Genomic DNA, 19,578 nt, shown 5'->3' on the forward strand with positions numbered 1-19,578 from the left:
TGTAGGAGCAGCAGCAAATTTCAGTTTCTTCAGCTGGATTAAGTCGGTTTTGATCACCTCATGCAGGTTGGTACCAGCCGCTTGGCAGTGACCAAGGCGGTGCTTGTTCCCGTGACCCACTAATGTGTGCAGAGAGCGGTGGCAGAGTTGACTTGCTTATTACTGTAGATCAGTCCCTTCTTACATACTCAAAGTTATTCTTAATGACAAAAATAAACTGTTTGCTCCTGTTAGCCTGGTGTATGGCTGACCACGTAAGTGGGAGAGCTGGAGCCTCCTCTGCCTTATGTGTGGACACGTCAGCTGCTAACCATATCTCAGGGCATGAAGCTTTATCTTACCCCAAAGGTCTATGCTCAACCTTGGTGGCTCAGGTTGAACTGGAAAATCTGGTAGGAAAGGAGGAACAGGGGACTCCATTTCTTCCTCCCACCATCCATTGAAAGCAAATGACTATGGTAGTGGTGGCACAGGTACACATGGCAGCTGTGCTCAGATTTCAGAGAGGAGATTGGGGGGGGAAGCTGCGATAGCTACAGGGCAAATACCATAAACAAATTCTTCAGTGAAGGAACCATTCAGTATTGAGTTTGCATGGGACTGCAGTAGTGTCGTCTTGGGCTTTTCCTTCCCAGAAGACCTTAAGGGTTTTGTATGGTTGATTATTAAATAGTTTTGTTAGTCTATTTTGATCCTATTAATTATTAATTTCATCACATTTGGGTTTCCCACAGAGGGTAGTAACCATCCCTGCCACTGTACAATGCAGTGGGATTTTGAGGTTCTCAGTCTGCTGCGTTGCTTTTTTGTTGGGGTGGGTGAACGCTGTAGGAAGGACTGCACAACACAAGCTGCCATGCATTATGTGGGTGAATTTGTTGGCTTCTTAAAAATAAATTAAAGTCTAGGCATTTAAGCACATTGTCATGCAGCCGTGCCTGTCTTGCCAGCTCCTGCCTCTGCCCACAGTCTCTATAACATGGCCACATGCTTTTGGTAGCAGAGGTGGCTTAGGAGAGAAACCAGGGGTGATGGGACCTCTCTTAGGTGGCCACGGCAGGTCTGCGGCATGGCTAAGAACAGACAAGTTGGTTCTCCTGCATCACGTCCATCCATCTCTCTACTAGACCAGTGGATGTCTCTGAGTGTGGGACTGGGTCCCTGAAGACCTACCTGACCTGCATGTGTCTTACCATGAATAGCTTTGTTCACACAGCTACTGCTGCCTCTCACAGCAGTTGTGTAAAGCTATACCCTTGCCTAAGCATTAGGAAATGAGACCCCAGGTTAGACAGACTACCCAGAAGAGGAGGAGTGAGGGGATGCAGAGGGTGTGCACTGTTTTCTGCGTATCTCATTTGGAGTGAGGGGTTGTTCCCTGCCCCTTCTCACAATGTCTGCTGGACTGATGACATGAGCCCAGGCCAAGAGTGAGGAGGTGAGGACAGGAACAGGGTGCATGGGGCTTTGCTGAAGCACTGCCAGAATTACTTACGGCACAGTGAGTCAGACCCCACTGCTTCGTATCCCGGACACTTGTCTGTCCAGTGCCACCTCAGCAATGGGATGGATTTGTGGCAGGTCATTTCAGCTCGGTGCATCTATGACGATGGAGCAGGATTTTCCTCCCAGTTGTCCCTTGGTGTGTCTTCTGCCCTTTGTCAGAGGTTCCCCACAGGAGGCTGGTTGAGATGCAAGGCTTCATGGAGAGTTACCGTGTGTGGAAAGGAGAAACTATCCCTCCTGGAGAGGCAGCCCTGCTTGTCATGGGTAGAGGTGCTGTTGTTGCAGGGCCATTTTATCCTGTGCGTTACCAGACCAGCACAGTTGTTAGTGCTTCGGTGAGTGCGATCGATAAGCAAAGACCCTGCTGAGGAGGGCTAAGTGGGGAGCTGGCGAGCGCCCAAGGCAGAAAATGATCTTATTTCTTTGTCCTCAAAGAGTGAAATCTCTGGCTCAGCCAGCCAGCTTGGTCACCTTATTGTAATACCAGGGCTCCTGTTCATGGTGGCACAAAGACAATTTTGGCTCTGCTTGTGGGTCAGGTGGGTCATCCTGAAGCCCACCTTTGCTAGGCTGCAAGAAATTGCATTGAAGTAATTTATAGGTTTTTCTTAAGGTCTGTTTTCCTGAAATCCAGGCAAGATATTTTAATGAATTTAAGGTAAAGAAGAAATCTCATTAGACTGCAAGAGAGTTGGAGACAACCAAGGATCCTTGACACCTCTAAGGCTCTTAGGTGCTCAGTGAGGTCTGAGTTGGTGCTATAAGCTCCTACAGTTTTGATTTGCAGATGTGCAGTAAGGTTTTGCTGAAATCAGCCTCTGGGATAAAGAGATTGCAGGAAAATCTCCTCTTTCATTTGAAAGAGTTATAAAAATAATTGTACACCAAAGCTTAGGAAGCTGTAAGAAGGGTATTTTTCATTAGAAACGGTTCATGCTCCTTCTGCACAGTGTGGAAAGCGTTTGCCATACCCAACATCCAAAAAGGAAACGTATTTGCTAAGAAAAAAAATATTTTCCAATGTTTGTTGGGGGAAGGAGTATATTTTTTTTGTGTGTACCTTTGAAGAAAAATGTTTTAAGATTAGTTCTATACCTCCAAAGGGTGCCAAGAAGGATTTAGCCTGTTCTCAAAGTGCCCTGCCTTGTTTGTGCAGCCAAGAGCACAGCTGCTAATGGATGGGAAACAAGGGGTGATGCATCCGCCTCTGCTTTTCTGTTTGCAGGAGGAGGCCATCTCCCAAGGAGCAGATTGTGGTGACACCGTCCTTTGCAACAGTCGGCATGGAGACCACACAGCTCACTGAGGAGAACGCAGATTTTGCCTCACGGGACCGCTATCACCAGTCCTCACTTATCAGCAGAGAGGAGTTTGGGAATCAATTCCAGTAAAGGACACAAAAAAAAATCAGGCCACTTCAAAAAGCATTTCGAAATCCTAATGGCTACCACAGTGCCTTGTGAAATACTTGAATAGATACAAAAAGGATGTGAACAGTTATTTATATATTCAAGGCTTGTTTGTTTATGCAAACTACAACATTGCAGGGTTTCAATTCTTATCCAAAATGGGGGGAAAAAGCAAACTGAAAGGGCCAGTCCAGGGAAGCGATGAGTTGCTGAGGACAATATAATCCTTTTACAGAATTCAGTTATAAGCCCTGTTGAGCTCTTAAGACTGTCGCTGCTATAAAAGCTTACAGCACCCTATTTCAGATGTCCCCTGGGTGACTATGGACGCTTTGTGCCCAGGAGCGGCGACCTTGGCAGCAGGAGCCATCACCCCGCTCCCAGCTGTGCCACGGATGGGTACAACCTTCCAGGTCAATTCACTTCTCTCGGCATGAATTTGCCTGCTTGAAATACAGTAATTTTCTACCTCAGCATTTTAATTCGCAAGGTCTTAGGAAGTACTTTAAGGCATTAGACAATAGGCCGGAATCAGTGGCAAGTGCAAGAAGATTATGAAATATATTCACAACTGGAATCACACATTTAAATGTAGTAATGCAGTGTAATGACCTCTACTGTGAAACTGTGAAATGATGTCTTCGAAGCTGTTCATAGTGATTTCCCACATCCTTTTTGACATGACACCTGGGACCTGACAACATAGCTGGGCCCAAAGAGAGCATCTCCTGGCTGAAGGGAGAGATGATTCAGAAGTGCCTTAACAAAATATGTTTAGCCTCATCTTTGCTTATTTTGCTTAAAGCCCATCCCATAGTGAGCTCCCATAAGGAGCCGTTTCTCCCACTGCCATGATCTAGAGTGCAGGACGTTCAGCCAGGGATGCTGCAGGATTTCCTGTGCAGACCTTAGGGTAGGTGGGCAGTGGCTGTGGGGTGAGGGCTTGCATGGATGCCCCTGTCACCATTGCTTCTGCCCCCCGGGGAAAAAACCCTCCACTGAGTGCTGTCCTGACTGCAGGCAGCGGTCCTGACAGAGACCCGGGGAGCTGCTAGGGAGGGCTCTGGGTTGAGGCAAGCCCCAGCACCACAAATCAGTTCCGATGCTAAAAGGAGGGGGAAATCACTGACTTTCATCTCGGAGCATTTCAGCATTTAGATTGTTTATTTCTCCTTCTGTGCACTAAAAATTTGAGATACCAGAAACTCCTCTCCATACTTGCTGTGGGCACACTCGATGCCTTTGAGCGCTGGGGTCATTCAGCTTGCCAGCACTTGGCACGCTGGTGTTACCAGCCTTGGGGGACCCTCCATCCTATCTCCTGGTCTGGCCAGCTGCAGCTTTGGCTCTTCCAGTTTTTTTTTTACAGTGGGAAGCAAAGGAAGCTTTCTGCTGAGATGAAGAAGAGAGTGATCCTGGCGCACTGCAGAAAGCATATTCATTTTTCAAGGTCACAGGTTACAAAGGTTTTTTTAACTTTCAGTATCTCAATAGAGCTAAGAGGGAAGTTATGCTTGTGGGGCCAGCTCTGAGCCGCCTCAGGTCAGTCGTTCTGTGTGGGTAACGCTCCTTCCAGGGTTCCTTCCTTCCATTGCCTTTGGTTTCTAAAGAGTCTGGATCTGTTGTGGGGATGTGGGTCCATGCTGAAGCTTCCCTGGGGTCCCCTGGGACCAGCAGCTCCAGAGAGCCATTCCTGTGCTCGTACCGTCCTTGACCTTGGCAGCTACTGCTGTTGTGCAGGCTCCAAACACTCCTTGGTGCTGACCCCCTGGTGGGAAGCCACATGGTCCTGTGTTATGCCCTGTTACAGTTTGACACACAATCATAATGCCATTACTGTAAAATCTTGTGTTTCATAAAGTCCTGTTGCATCAAAACATTGCGGGGTGCCTTACATCCTAAGGTGGGCATTGCCCAGCCCCATGCTTCTCTGTAGCTTGGACAAAAGAAAACCCCAGAGCATGACGTGAAGTGATTAATGGGCAGGAATTCCTGGGTTAACTTTTTTTTGTTAGCTCCTAAACAACTTAGTTTAGCTCCTAAACAACTTATTAATAAGGCAGCAATCAGGAGATCTGAGAGGGAAGATGGGGAAGGTCCCTTGGTCATGTACCTTGCCTGGGAGCTGTGCTGGCTGAAGCCGGATGACTTGGTGGTGCGGAACATTTTCCTCTCTGACACTGCAGTCCCTGCTCTTCCCCAAAACTGGGATGTGATGAGCCAGAAATACAAGCAGCTTCTCCCTTGGGCTAGCAGTATTGGGAAAGTGCCCCACAGCTTTGCTTTGAGCCGACCAAGTCTGCAGCCGCTCTTTTCTTCCCTTGCCACCACTGGTCCTGCCCCTTCTTTAGCTCCAGCAGTCCTTTGCATCCCTGTGTTCTCTGGAACAATTTTGGTTGTGTTTGCCCACTGGTGAAGCCCCCACCAGCTGCTGGAGGGAAGCACCGTGCTGTGCAGGGCCTCAGAGAAGACATCCAGAGGACTCTGGGGTGCAGGGATGGGTCATGACTCAGTCTTTCTGGATAAAGGCAGTAGCAGGGCTGGCATCAGCACCTGATGGCAATAGCTGCTATAAGGACATGGCAGCAGAGGAGATGCTCTGCAGAGTACATCATTCTGGGGATTTCTGATCTTCAGGCTGCACTGCTGCTGCTGGAAAAACTCTCCCACCTCCTCCACAGCACAGCAGGATCCAGCTCTCTCTACCACTTGGTAAGTGTGGACTCTTGGTCCTTTCCTCCCCTTATATCTGCAAGGGAGGAATGCATTGCGTAGGGCTGGTTTCCTTGCTGCCGTTACAGGTTATGACTATAGCAGCTTTCCTGTTTAATGTTTGAAAAGCAGCACGTGCTGATCTTTCCCGGTGCATTAGCTCTGGCATGGTAAGAGTGGAGTGAAGACTTGTTTTAGCACCGTATCCCCAGAGTCGCTAGTATTGGAGACTCGATGAGTTCAGGCATGCAGGGATTTGCACATCAAGGAGACTTTGCCAGCGAGAAAGAAAGAGCAGTTGCATTGCCAAAGATAAGGGTGTCTAAAAAATGGGTGAAATTAAGGGTAGGAATTTATCAGCTTCACATTTAGTGGTTGAAAGGAAGAAATGCAGGTGGAGATTGCCACAGTGAGTGGCAACGTGCTGCTTTCGCTCCCCCCCCCCCGGGAGCCAGGCTGTGACTCCAGGTGCTGCAGCTTTCATGAATATTCAGGTTCCCTGAAGGTGGGTTTGGGACCCAGCTCTGAGCATCATATGTCCCATAGGTTGCAGCTCGGTTAATGTCATCATGCAAAGGCCATCCTATCTTCTAAGCTGCGTAAGCTTTGTTTGCATCTATAATAATTATCTTTTCAGCTGGAAATTTTACTTTTTTATTATTATTATTTGAGAAATGAGAATGTTTTGCAAGGGGTCAGGGCGTGAAAACATTTGTTTTAGAGAGATGTGGCTGTAAAAGCCCAGTTCTGTTTCTGTTTGAAGACTCCAGCTGTAAATTGGTGGCTCTAGTTTTGATGCTTCCTTTGCAGAACATACGAGCACAGAAGGTAGTGGAGGATAAATATTTTATTACTTGCCTTGCAGTATTGCCTGGAAGCTCATGCTGCGTTTGTGATCCCACAGCACTAAACGGGTCCAGAAATCAGAATCTTCTGCCTCAAAAAACTTGCAGCACAAATAGTCAAGACTAAGAATGGGCAGGAGAAAAGTGAAGTTTTATTGTGATATTGGCACTAAGAGACAGGTCCTCGGTATAAATTGTCATCGTCCACCTGAGTGTACCATTAGGAGTCTGCATGGGGAAAACAAAGCTCCTTAAATCCATAGTTTAGCTCAAACCCATTTTTTTTTCTGTCCTCTTGGCTCTCTCTTCATCAGTTTTCAGTTTTCTTGGATGGTCTTTGTTGTGTACAGCAGCCAAAAAATCATACATCTGCCAGGGCTGCTTTTTCATAGCAGACGGTTGTGACCACAGCATTGGAGTATGAGAAAATGATGACAAAATATTAAATGATGCTTCTGTACATGGCTGAATTTAAGTATGGGGAGGCTTTCTGTGCCCTGTGAGCTGGCACGCTCTCACCTGGGCACCTCTGGTTCAGACAGGCAGAGTTTCTTAACCACCACCATACTTAGCACCTGCAAGGTTGGAAGAGGTTTGCTGAATCACAGGAGCCAGCCTAGGATTAACATTTAGGTGAGTGGGAAGCTGTGGTTATTTGAATTATTGCCCTTGCCTGGTGAATTTTAGAAAAGGCAATTACTGGGATAAAAGAGAGAAAATTTGGTAGACAACCTATACATTTGGTAACTTTATATAGAAGAGGTATATAATGGACTTGGTTATATTCCTGGCTCCATGGTGGTGTGTTGCTGAGACCCAGATTTGGCAGAGCATTACTTAAACCTGAGAAAAGGTGAGACCTCAGTGGTAACAGCCTTAAAAGCTATGGACAAAAGGCTCTAGCAGCAAACTGCAGGCTAGAAATAAATAGCTTTTAAAGCCCGTATGGCAGAAGAATGGCTCTTTCCATTTCCACCTCCTGCCCCTCATGGCTTTTTTCCACATGACTTTCATGCATGTTACCCCCACCTGCCTGAGCCTGTGCCCCCCGATACCTGGGATTTGCCCCCCTCATGCAAAAGCAAATGGAAGCATGGGCATGCTCCCAGAAATGCAGCGGTCAAGGAGCGCACCTGTAACTTTATTGGATCCAAATGTTGCTTGTGAACTTTGGCAGGGGCTTGTTTTTGGATTTTAAGGGCGCTGCTGTGCAGTGTTTTGCTCAGCTCCAAAATGGCCGGGTTTTTCTTGATGTGCTCCAAACCAGAGCTGGTTGAAAAGGGTCCTGAAAGAAATAAATCAGAAATTTAGAATTGCTTCTTCCCTGCAAGGTTTAAAAGGCTGATTTTTTTGTTTTTGTTTTTCCCCAGAAAATATGGGATTTATTTCCAGTGATGGATTCAAAATGCAACGTCATTTTAATTTGTTGTGCATTTTTCTGTGAGGGATGAGAAGAGATCACAAGACCTGTATCCATCCTGACCTCCAAATGTCAAGTATCTGGAACAAGCAGCTTCCAAGGGAGGTACAAGGCAAGCAGTTCTTGTAAAAATAAATCAATAAAATACCACCACCCCCAAAATTTCGAGAAAAATAGTCAGGTACTAAGTGCCTTTTGGATGATTGGGATCCATTAATGGATGGCTTACGGCATCAAGAGGAGATGGGGAAGGTAATTAATTACTCAGGAACTATCTGTCCACTTCAGAAACTCAGGACTTTTAATAACAAATTCCAGGAGTAGAAAATATTCACTTTGTACCTTAATTCATCATCAGCGTAAAACTTGTCTGAGGTTTATGACCCTGATCCAAGTTTTGGACAGATCTGGGCTGAGATTCAAGGGAGCCGCAGGAGTTTCATGACATTGGCTGGGGCTGTGAAAAGCTCCTATAGAACTGGAGAGAAGGGACCGGTCAACATAATCCTGACGAAGTGCTACAGAGATGCCTCTTCTGTAGAGACCCCAGGGGTCTTTGGTGATTTCAGACTGAAAAAATGCAGAATCGGGCAAATTTGGTTGTGTGTCTCCGGCCCCTTGGGCTGGAAAGTGGAAATCAAGGTGAAACAAAAACAAACTACGGTTTTCCTCCCCCAAAACAAGGTGATAATTAATCAACATATGATATCAATCATGTTTTTTATAGTTATGTTTTAAGGCTTCCTGTATTGCTGGTTTTTTGTTTGGGTGGGTTTGGGGTTTTTTTTTTTGTTGTGGTGTTTGGGGGTTTTTTTTTGTGTTTGTTTTTTTTTTTTAGCTTCTTTGTGTATTGAATGTGCTGGTTGCTTCCAGATGGAAGCATTATATGCATTTTATACATAATTTGGGGAGACATTTGAGGTCACAGCCTCTTTCAGGAGGATGCTGTGGCATTATTTTACATCAGGGTTTGCCTGGTCCGGCCAGTTCCTCAGGCACAATTTCATGCATTTAAATCTCCTATTAGTTTTGTGCTCTGAAGGCGGGAGGGGAGCAGCCCTCGGCGCGGAGCTGCCCTGTAACCATTATTAGTGGGATGCGGCAGCGGCGCGTGCAGTCATGCCACGGGGATAAAAAACTCCAGGACCCCACGGGCAAAAGCTGAGGGCTGGCAGCCATCACTGAGTGCTTGTGCTCCACACAGCCACCTTCATCCTGCTGCAGCGCATCCTCCTCCCACCACCAATGCTTCTTCCCTGGCCTCCCAAGAGCATGTCTAAGGCGATGTAGGCGTGGTATCCCCACCACACTACCCTCTGCAGCCCCAGTTGAGAAAAAAAACCCGCTTCTTATTTATTAAAAAAAAAAGTGAGATTTTTCTCTCCATGTTTTCGTGTGGCTGTTGGAGCTGGATCTCAAAAATTTTAGTCAAATTGACTTCTTCAGTGCAGGGATATTCCTTACGAAGCAGCGAGGGTAGGAGTAAAATACCATGGCAGGAAAACACAGTAGCTTTACTTTTACAGCCACTAAACCTTGGCAAATTAAGCGTGGGGGCAGGGAAGGGATTGCATTTGGGAAGTCCAAAATTGCCTGAATATTGGTGTTTCCTTTCCAGGTGCTTGTGAATAATGTGCTGCTCATAACTGGAACTGAGATGGAGAGAAGAGAGAGATTATTTTCTGATGGTAAATACCGGTTTAAATACGTGGGTTCACACCGCAGGGCTCTTGCCCCAGCTGAGGCCGGCGAAGGCAGCAGCCTCACCACTGCCACGTGCATCAGAGGCTGCAGTGGGCAATCCCCAGACCTGCTGGCCAGCCTGGTGGTGTTTTTTCCCACCTATATTAAGCTGTGCCAGGATGCAGCCAGTTCAAGGGCAGCGCAGGGTCCTTCGGCCAGCATTTCCTGGTGCTGGCCATGCGTACCGGCATATGGTCCTCATGGTCGGGCCCCTCACGGTCACAAATGCCCTGTTTGGCTCAGAAAGGCAGCCTTACGGCAGTTCGGGCAGGTTTAATGTCAATTTGGGAGGGGGTGTTAGCTCCCCCTCCCCCCCCAGAGGGGGTTATTCTGGGTCTTCAGTGCTCACAGCTCCATGGGTCATGCTATGGATGCACTGCAGGGGCACAGGGAGATGGAGCCATTCAATACAGACACTGGTTGTTCTTTCAGCAACGTTTGTTTTGCATTTTCCTGCTTCTGCTATTGCTCTCAATGTGCCTGTTGAGTAAAACAGTAGGAAGAATTTATTGAGATTTTTTTCAGAGAAGCATTTAATACCATGCTTCCTGCTGGTTGGATTTATAGCCTGGGAGGATGCAGTAAAAGCCAGGAGCTGCTACATGGCTTAAAAGTTGGGGAAGTTGCTTGGAGAAGGTGGGGGGGAGAAAGGGATGAGAGCTCTAGGCTCAGTGTCAGGCCCCTCAGGCTTGAGAGTGAGTGGACATGAGAGCATCCACTTCATATCAGGGCTGGGTTTAGCTTTGAATTGCCCCATGCAGCCCTGATGTTGTACCGTTGCCCTCAGAGAGGTTTCTCTGCCCCTGCTGACTCATCTGTATCGCTTAGTTCAAGCATGTAGGAAAGTGTCAGATTTGCTTGTTGGCAAGGCTTCCGTTCCAGGGACTAACAAAACTTTCTGAAGAATCATAATTATTACTGATGTTACCTATTATCTTAGGAATCAATAACGTGGAGTCCTGCATTTTAAGTATACAGATAGGCCCAAGTATTTGAGCTGGTGCTCTAGACTCCCTGCACCATCTCCCAAAGTACTGAAATATTTTACAGCTCTTCACCTGAGCTTTAACTTGGTTCCATGATGGCCCAGTACTTAGTTGTGTATCAGTATCTCCATCTTGTCAATGAGGAAGGTTTTTTTTACACAGCCTATTCCATAAAGAACATATAAATACATTGACACAGGCTGATGGAGTTTATGTGTGCATATGTGGATCATGCACCTTGGTGGTAACTGCCTGTGGTTTCTGGGTCACTCGGATGTCCTCCTTTGCCAGGACTGGGATGTTTACTTGTATAATTACAGTGTCGTCGGGATTTGTTTGCATTTCATTTCCTAACGTGTAGTACTTCCCAAACCGACAGTAGCTTGACTTGTTCTTTGAGTTTCAGCAAATTTGAAGCAAGAAGATTCCAGAAGTCATAAGGAATAGAGAATGGGTTGATAGAGGCAGTACCTCAAAGGGCTGCCTTTTCCAGTGGTTTAATCTACGATTATGCAAGCATCAGAGTGAAGATTCCCAGGTGTGCTTCACTGCAGAGCTGTGTGGGAGGGTGCAGAAAGCACCCGCACGTTGAGAGAAAAGTATAGGAGCAGGGGAGGCCAAGCCCTGTGTCTGGGTAAAGCCAAGGACATGACCATGCTGGTGTGGGCTCATCAGTGCCACCTTTTGGGTGGAAAGAGGCTTTCAGGAGAGTTTATGTTTATCAGCCGTTGATTTCTGCTTTTGGCGAAGAGAGAAACAGGGAGTGGGGGGCTGCGGACCACATCTGGGTTTCATCCGAGGCCGCACCTATCTGGATGTGGTATAGTGTCACTTGTCACCCCCTTCAGAAGGTCGGATTCTGCTTGGTATGTGGAAGATAAGCCTGATTCTGAAACAGCTTGAGGGAAAAGCAAAGGGCCCAGGAGCGACTTGGGGGAGAGGCTGCCCAGGACGGGTTTATGTCCCCTGGGGAGGGAGAGCTCGGCGGGGACACCAAACCCGGCGCGCATCGGGATGCCAGCAGCCTGGGCAGAGCCGGACCTGCTGCTCCATGGCGTGCTCTCTCGCAGAACCGGGAGCATGAAGTTATGGAAGGGAGTTTCAGAACAATAAAGGGAAATCCTTTGCCTCCCGCACAGCCCAGCCTGGGAAATAACACCCCGCAAGAAGCTGCAGCCTCAAACGCTGCTGCTGGCATTTAAGAGAGTGGGTTAGTTTTATAACCAATAAAAGATTTGAAGTTATTTGGCAAGGGCTTGATCTCGATGGGAATTAATTTTGGGGCTATCTAATGCTCACCACACTCATCCGGAAAGAAACTTTTCAGTCTTGCAGAGCAGTGCGCAACCGGCCAGGTCTTCCTTTGCTTCAGTAGCCGTATCGGTCGCGGCCAGAGACACGATACTGGACTCGATCGATCCATGCCTGGCTTTGTTTCCCCAGTAGCGCAAAAACGAGCGCGGAAGCGTAACGGAGGCGCCTTCGCCGCAGCCGTGCGGGACCCGGGCAGGGCGGGCGAGGCGGCGTGCGCGGCGCCCTGGTTGCGGTCGGGTCGCTTTGGCCCGCTCCCCGCTGCCCTCCGTCGCGCGTGGGGCCTGGGAAATGAAGCCGGGCGATGCCACCCAACGCCTCCGTGGGGCAGCGGGGCGACGCGCGGGGCGCGGAACTTGCACGCTGTTTGCATTTAAGCGCGGTAGCGATAAGGCTGCGGTACCGGGGCACCTCTTCGGCGGCTTGCGGCTGGGGGGGGTGGTGGGCAAGGGGAGGGGGGGGGGGGATGTTTCCTGATCGCCCGGTGCAGCTGGGATGCATCGGGAAAAATAAAGTGAAGATTAAAAATAATCCCGCTGCTGCTGCGCGCGGCCGGGGGAGGGGGCGGCCGCTGGGGGCCGGCCCGGCCCGGGGGGGGCCGTGCTGAGCCGGGCCGTGCTGAGCCGAGCCCAGCCGCGGCGGGGTGATGTCAGGTTCGAGGAGGAGCCTCCGCCGCCTGCCCTTTTACTTTCGGGCGCCGGCACTTGGCTGCAAGCTGCTGCCGCTGCTAGCCGCCCCCCCCCCCCCCAGCTATGGGGACCCCGCGCTTTTAAAGCCGCCCTCTGCGCCGCCCCGGGGGGGGGCACCGTGAATTAATTAAAAATCGCTGTTTACGTGGTTATTCATTGCCCCGCTGCGGGCATGTGAACAACCACCACCACCCCCATTCCCCCCCCCCCCCGCCCCACCACCATCACCCCCCTACACCCACCCGCAGCGCCATGCCGGCAGCCTGCACCCTGCTGCTGCTGCTGGGGCTGGTCCCGCCGGCCGGGTCGTTGCCCCTCGCTTCCCCACGGCGTCGTCTTCTTCCTCCTCCTCCTCCTCCTCCGTCCCGAAGCCGTCTCGGCCGCCCTTGCTCGCCTCCCGCCGCGGGACACGCCGGCAGCCCGGGTGAGTGTCCCTGTCGCCGTGGGGGTGTGGATGGGGAGGGGATTTGGTCCTGGCAGCGGTCGCAGGGCGGCGGAGAGCACTCCCGCGGCGTGGGACCCCACGCACTCTCCGCCACCCCGCGACCGAGGGTCTCTGAGCATCCCGGCATCACCCCGAGCTGCGTTGCAACCCCTCCACCCCAGCATCCCTCTCCCAAGAACTTTTAACCCTGCCCAGCCCATCAGTGGTACAGACAAGCGCTTCAGTGGGTGAAGGTTTGGGATGGGAATCGTGGGTGAGAAACTGTAAACACATTGGAGTTGCATGGACTGACTCAAAGGCAAGCGGTGGAAACTTCACAGGGGAACTTGAGGAAGGTTCTGGTGGGCACCAGGGCTGACCCACGAAATGCTTCCCAGGTGGGAAATCTGTGGCTCTCGTAGGTGGTCTTCAGGGTCCGTGTCACCTACTGCTCATCCTCAGACATGGCCTCATCGCACCTTAGGTGCTGACTGACATCCAGGTGTGGGGACTGATGCCGTCAGCTCTCTATAAATACCCTCTCTCTCTGCATTGCCTACAGACTGTCAGATTAGTTGTGTATAAAGTCACATTTTTCCTCGCCTGCCACATCTACAGTGTCATTATGAGGAGCAATGACTAGTTTGGTGCTTTACAAATGACGCTGAATTTGATTTCAGCACAGGATAAACCATATTTTTCCCAGAACAAGCAGGACTCATTTCAAGTGTCACGCAGTAAACTGGTTCACTTAGTTGCTGAAGAAGACACATAGCTCTCAGGATGACTAATTCTCGATGAGTTTGGAAAGCACTGGCTGTCTGCAGGTGGTATAAGGAAGTCCAATATGTCAAAATAGTCCTGTGTATGTTTGAAGTAGGTTCTAAGATTGCTTGCCTGCCTGAGCTGGACTGTTGAATTTCATCTTTTAATTCCTGATGTGAAAAGATTATCATGCTTTGGTACTTGGGGTTACATTTGTTTTCATGGAGCTATACAATTTCAGGAAATGTGACAAAACTCCATTTATAACATTTTAGTTTTCTTCACAAACCCAAAGCGTGCCTTTGCAAGAGGTATCCCTGCTAAACCAAATGTATATTTGGGGACAACAACTTGGATGTACCCTGCAGCGGATTAGAGAGAACCTAACTAACAGCATTTGTGTGAGAGCAGCCTGGTGACTAGGATACTGCACCGAAATGAAGGAGATTGGGGCTGTTCCCAGCTCAGCCACTTCTTTGTGCCACTCGGAGTGTCAGTTCGCCCTCCATACGGGGAGAGAAGAATGCTGTCTTACCTGCTATCAACCTTGTGAAGATAAAATCTACAACTTGCCAGCAAAGTGCTTGCCTATTATTTGATGACAGCTGCGCAAATTCCTTGGTGGATAGAAAAAAATATTTAATTTAATCTCAGCTTTTGAGATGGCATCTTTTCCTGTGACCTTGATGACTCCTGAGAGTCAGTGGAGGAATGCGTTTCCTTTGTTAAGAGTCTGAAAAGCTTGAACTATCTGTCCACATGCTTGAAAAGCCATTTGTCTGGCTACCAGCATCTGACCGCCCGGCTCAGCGGTGGAAGCTTTGCCCCGTGCTGCCTGTGCTCAGCAGCTACAGGTGCTCGTGAATCATGTCAACTCCGTCCAGAAGAAAGGGGGGACGCATCGTGAAGGAGTGCTAAATAACCCAGCAGTAGCTTGCTCCCTAGCAAACAGCATCATGAATTACGCCTGGTCCTGACAGCTGCGATTCACTCACTGTTAGCTACAGCTCTATGCTTGTCAGTCAAGGGGATTGTTTGGTGTTATGGGAGCGGGCTGATGGGAGCGCCTGAATCACTCCTAGGTTGAGCTGTAGGCGTTTGAGAAATCACTGTTGTCTGTCTCACCACTGTTCCTACCCCTCGGAGGTGTTTTTAACCTTTGAAAATGCTTGCTTGAAGCAGGGTGGAGTGTTTCTTGTGAACCCATCGCCCCCGTGCTACGTGGAAATGAAGATTACATCTCCGTTTGAAACGAGCCTGAGGTTAGGTGGCAAAAGCCCTTGCTTGGGCAGGGCTTAGCGAGCAGATGGTGAGGCAGTGGGTATAGAAATGGGGCTTTTGAGTCTCTCACGAAGCATGGAGCGAGGGAGCTGGGTGGGCTCCGGGCCGCGCTGTGGAGCCTCGCTGCCTTCCCTGGCCTGCCTGCATCTGCCGCCCCTCCCTGCCAAACCCACTGTGGGCTTGTCTGGTGAAGAAATGAGGACAGATGGCTTTCGCATGTTGTTAAAGTACAAGCTGAATCCAGGGAGAAGAACATAGGAAAAAAAAATGAACTAGGAAGCAGTAGAGTTAAAGCATCATCAAACCCCTCTGTGAAATTCCTCCTGGCAGCTGTTTTACATGAGCGCCAGGCGAGCCGAAGGGCATCGTCTGCCGCCAGCCTGGGTCGGGTGGGGGTTCGGTTACAAGCTCTGTCCTCCTGCAGATCTCCTTATTTCAGGTTTCCCATCTGTAAAATGGGGATAATTCCAGTGAAACCATGGGGACAGTGGAGGTGGCACCGAGCCCCTGACAAAGTCACTATGGCTGGGGTCTCCCCCTATTTCTGCATTGTCCCTTTTCCCTTTATTTCTGACCTGCACCGCTGCCCTGCCATGCTGCTCGGCACAGCGCAGGGCTGCCGGCAATGGGCTTGCCCTGAGAAGTTGATCTGTTTTTCTGCCATCTGTGTCCATCTTTCCGTCCTTTCTCCCTCTCTCCCATGCCAGCTGCTGCCCTTCTTTGCAGCTTCTCTGGGGGGAGCCCTGGAAATAAGGTGTAAAATCACCCCAGAAGGAATCAGCTTAGCTTGCAGCAGAGATTTAGGCTGGCTGCTAGGAAAAAGTTCCCAACCCTGAGAGAGGGGCAGAACAGTCTGCATTTATTTATGTATTTTTTTTAACTTTCTACCATTGAAACTTTCTGTGCGCAGAAGCAAATTTAGGAGCGAGGAAAGAAGGTGATGAGGATGTCCGTTTGCACAAAAGTATGGTATTGCCTCCAAACCTGCCTCAGATTTCACAATATGGATTATGTGGCTCCTGGGGGCAGAAGCCTGGCTCTCTGTGCACACACTGATGCAGAGAGGTGTAAGATGCTGCTCTTTAGCTTTGATAGGCTTTCAGGTGACTACTGTTGGTACAGGAAGGATGCGTCCTCCCCCTGCAGCACCGGGACAAGGAAGGATCGTCTCCCGTGCCTCTGCATTGCTATCGAAAGACCTGTAGGCTGCAGGGTTTTCCTGTCTCGGGCATCTTTGCCGCTCCTCTCTGTGAGCTGTAAGTGGATTTGGTTTGTGTGTTGTGAACGTGAAGTCCCTGGAGTTGTATAGATTTAGCTCTGCTCCTTTGGGGTACATAATTAAAAGCAAAAAAGAGAAGAAAAAACAAGCGTTTCAGAAAAGGAGGGAGATAAGGGATCCACTTCCCTGCCCATTCCCCATCCTGAGCCCTTGAAGGTAATGAGGGTTAAGCACTGACCGTCTGGGTTCTCATCAGTCTGTAAAAGCACTTTGCACAATATTTAAGTGGTAAATGAATATGGTCCAAGAGATAATTGTGTAACCTGACTGCAGGGAGCATACAGGGATGCATATTGATTTACACTGCCATACACAGTGAATGCAAGTGATAAGCTGTGACCAAGGCACAGTGGGTAAGGGGACAGCTGTAGCTAAAGCCTGTTATTGGGCTCTCCGCAAGCTTTAATTTCCCAGTAGCAAACCACCAGAGCCAGCCTGTGCCCATTCAGCAGGCGTTTGCAGTGTGCTCTGCTCCAGCAGCCATCACCACTTCAGAGGGATAATTTAATTTGCTTTAATTTTCTCTCATGGCTGGGAGGACAAGGGAGATGGGCAGTTGGTGCCACGTCTGCAGGAGCTGATGCCAGCCTTGCTGGTGCAGGGGTGCCTTCCTCAGGGAATATTATTCTCAGTATCAAAAGTTGCAGATACTGATGAGTTTAGAGGAGCGTGGGGTTTCTGGGACAACTTGCTTCCTTCACCTGCTCTTACAGATCCCAGTTTTTGGGCTGGCAGTCAGAAACCCTCCATGACTGAGCTCCCAAATTGTGTGCTACCTCCGTCCTCCCTGTCCCATCCATCTACAGGGGACGTGTCGCAGCAGCTGAACATTGTGTGGAGGCTAATGGCTCCATCACATCTCTAGGAGGTGGCAGAGGATTATGCTCATTTAGCGGAAGGGGTCTGGTACCAGGCTAGAAAGGCAGTTGGTTTTGGTGTGGTTGTGGTGCAAAACTTGAACGGATGCTGCCATGGCTGGGACTGCGGCTGAGCATCCAAAACGTAAAGCCAATTCTTCAAACCCGCAGCATTTCAGGCAATCTTCCAAAATGGATTTTGGGACATGTCTGGGCAATAGGAGCAGGGGATTGCTCTGTCCCATGAGCTACTAAACCAGGCACTGTGGTGCTCCTTGGGTGAAAGCGGAGACCAAAGCCTGGCTGACTGTAGGTGTGTGCTGGCTGCCTGTTTGAGTGCTGCTGCTGGCCAGCCTGGGCTCTGGGGCCATGCACGGCTGCTGCAGGAGCTGCTGCTGGCCCCACTCACTGCTCTTACAGCTGTACAGAAGCGGACTGAGGCCTTAGTAGCATCAATCTGGTTGTGATAGTTTTATTTATGAAGGATTCATCCAAGCTAATAAAAAAAGCACAGAATAAGGAACTATATCAATTAACAAATTAATCAAGCCAATAAAACCTGTCAGTGTAGCAATAGTGTTTCAGTGCTGTGGTGTAGAGACTAAGGCACCACCAAAGGCTGTGGCTTTTCTGGAGTCACTGCTGGAAGGACTCATTGGCTGGTGCTGTGGGTTTACCATCAACGGTAGCTCCGTACCATTTCCAAGACAAGGATAGGTGCGGAGTGGTAGGGCTCAGCTATGGCTGAAGGCTGCTGCCTTTTTGAATCATAAAAATGCTGTGTTTCTGCCTGTGTCTGTGCTGCTGCAGGGAGGCAGGAGGGGGCACGGTGTGCTGTGCCCAGCCCAACTGCCCCTGCCATGCCTGGGGTGCTCAGGGGAGGGCTGGGACCTCCTAAATACCCTGGGGAAATGATCTGGAGCTGGATGCATCATAGATAGCCACTGTAAACCTGCTGCATTCTGGCTTTGCTTTCCCACATAGTTTCAAGAAAGTTTCTCAGGTATGGGGAGTGAGGAGGGTCTGGGTGGGTCAGGGTGTCTGCGTGGACGAACAGCACTGCTAATGCCTGGCTGATCCACTCAGACATGCACAGAGCTCCTCTGGAAGGAGGCATGGCCAGATCCAGACACCCGTTTATGGTGTCTTTCTGCCATTGCGATGGTGCAAAGCAGCTTTTGGGGAAGTTTGATCAGCCAGAAGGTCAGAAGGTGCTCCAAGCGAATTAAATGTTGGTCGTTCATAATATTCCCCTGATAATATCCAATGCAAAATCCATAGCTCATGAGCAAGCTCGTCACAAGGCCTTAATACCGCAACCACAGGCCCTGTTACTTACATGCGATTGAAGATGTAGGTCACACGTTATGTTTTTTCTCTTTCCTGATCGGCTGAGCATAAAAGGCAGAATCCAATTTTCAGTGGCAGTAGACCTGATTACAAATTCAAATTTTTATTTCTCTGAGCAGTTTTGCAACATTTGCATTGTAATTTGCTATTTCCATAAACATTAGAGGTTCATTTGCTGGGATATTCATCCAGAGCAGATGCAAGAGGGCGAAAAGCACAGGCTTGGTGAAAGAATGAAGTCTGTGGATGCCTATCAGGAGAAAACGGTTTTGTCACATCTGGCCACCCTTCCATCTCATCCTGTTCTGCATACCCACTGCTGAGGTGTGTACACCTATTTTTAATGCCCAGGTGTTATAGCATAACATCCTGCTGCTTCAGCAAGGGGCATGGTTCACTTAACAGCTCTTTGATTATGCAGAGAGTTCACGTTCATCCTTTCAGGCTGAAATCATTTGCGTCTGAGGACAAGGAGAGAACTTTCCCACCCAAAAGGGAAATGATGTTGCATTACTGAGAGACCAGCCCAAGAAATAATATAATCTTAGAAAAATGCAGTTCCCTCGAGTAAAGGAAGCTCTGTAAACTTCAGCTTCTCCAAGCTGTTAGCATAGCTGTTGCCTGTGTTACAGTAATGCTGCTGTCAGACCCAGTCTACTGAAGTGCTCAGGAGCGTACTGGGGAAAAAGGGAATAAGATCCAGTTCCTGCTTACAATGAGGACCTCTTGTAAGATCTGAATACTTTGAGGTTTTGAATGCAGAATTTAGGACCTTGGGTCACATCCCTGCTTTCCTGTTAACTTGTTTTTTATCTCAGCTGGGTGCTGGAAATGTTGACAGTCACCCTTGGTCGTGAAGAGCTTGGAGAAGGGGCGTGCAGAGCCAGGGTGTGCAGAGGGATCAGCTGGAAGATGGTACAACAACTGCAAGGTTTCCACTGACTGCGGTGCTGGGGTCAAAAGTCTGGTGGAGAGGAGACTGGGGAGAGAGAGGTTAATTT

At 49.2% G+C, this 19,578-nt stretch overlaps 2 protein-coding genes and 1 long non-coding RNA gene across 10 annotated transcripts in view; 2 read left to right on the forward strand and 1 right to left on the reverse strand.

The window, feature by feature from the left end:
- The window catches only part of SLC12A8 (solute carrier family 12 member 8), a 55,110-nt gene extending 51,611 nt beyond the window's left edge, over positions 1 to 3,499 (forward strand). For all 6 annotated transcript variants that reach the window (XM_064451186.1, XM_064451183.1, XM_064451185.1 and 3 more), the window contains 2 exons: positions 6 to 66; positions 2,732 to 3,499. In XM_064451186.1, coding sequence (XP_064307256.1) covers positions 6 to 66; positions 2,732 to 2,897 — 227 coding nt within the window. In that variant the 3' untranslated portion in view covers positions 2,898 to 3,499. The remainder of the gene's footprint in view (positions 1 to 5; positions 67 to 2,731) is intronic.
- A 368-nt stretch (positions 3,500 to 3,867) lies between these two features.
- LOC135313349 (uncharacterized) lies at positions 3,868 to 12,396 on the reverse strand. Its single transcript, XR_010372978.1, has 3 exons — positions 11,921 to 12,396; positions 7,606 to 10,115; positions 3,868 to 7,047 (listed from the first exon to the last, which is right to left on the reverse strand). It is a non-coding gene; the product is annotated as an uncharacterized LOC135313349 (long non-coding RNA).
- HEG1 (heart development protein with EGF like domains 1) overlaps positions 9,509 to 19,578 on the forward strand; it is a 60,389-nt gene continuing 50,319 nt past the window's right edge. For 2 of the 3 annotated variants that reach the window (XM_064451179.1, XM_064451180.1), the window contains exon 1: positions 12,589 to 13,045. In XM_064451179.1, the coding sequence (XP_064307249.1) occupies positions 12,874 to 13,045 (172 nt within the window). In that variant the 5' untranslated portion in view covers positions 12,589 to 12,873. Of the gene's footprint in view, positions 9,581 to 12,588; positions 13,046 to 19,578 lie in introns of those variants that run through there. The other variant, XM_064451181.1, reaches the window with a different exon arrangement.

Source organism: Phalacrocorax carbo, chromosome 5 (genome assembly GCF_963921805.1).
Source record: "Phalacrocorax carbo chromosome 5, bPhaCar2.1, whole genome shotgun sequence".
In the NCBI taxonomy this organism is placed as follows: domain Eukaryota; kingdom Metazoa; phylum Chordata; class Aves; order Suliformes; family Phalacrocoracidae; genus Phalacrocorax; species Phalacrocorax carbo.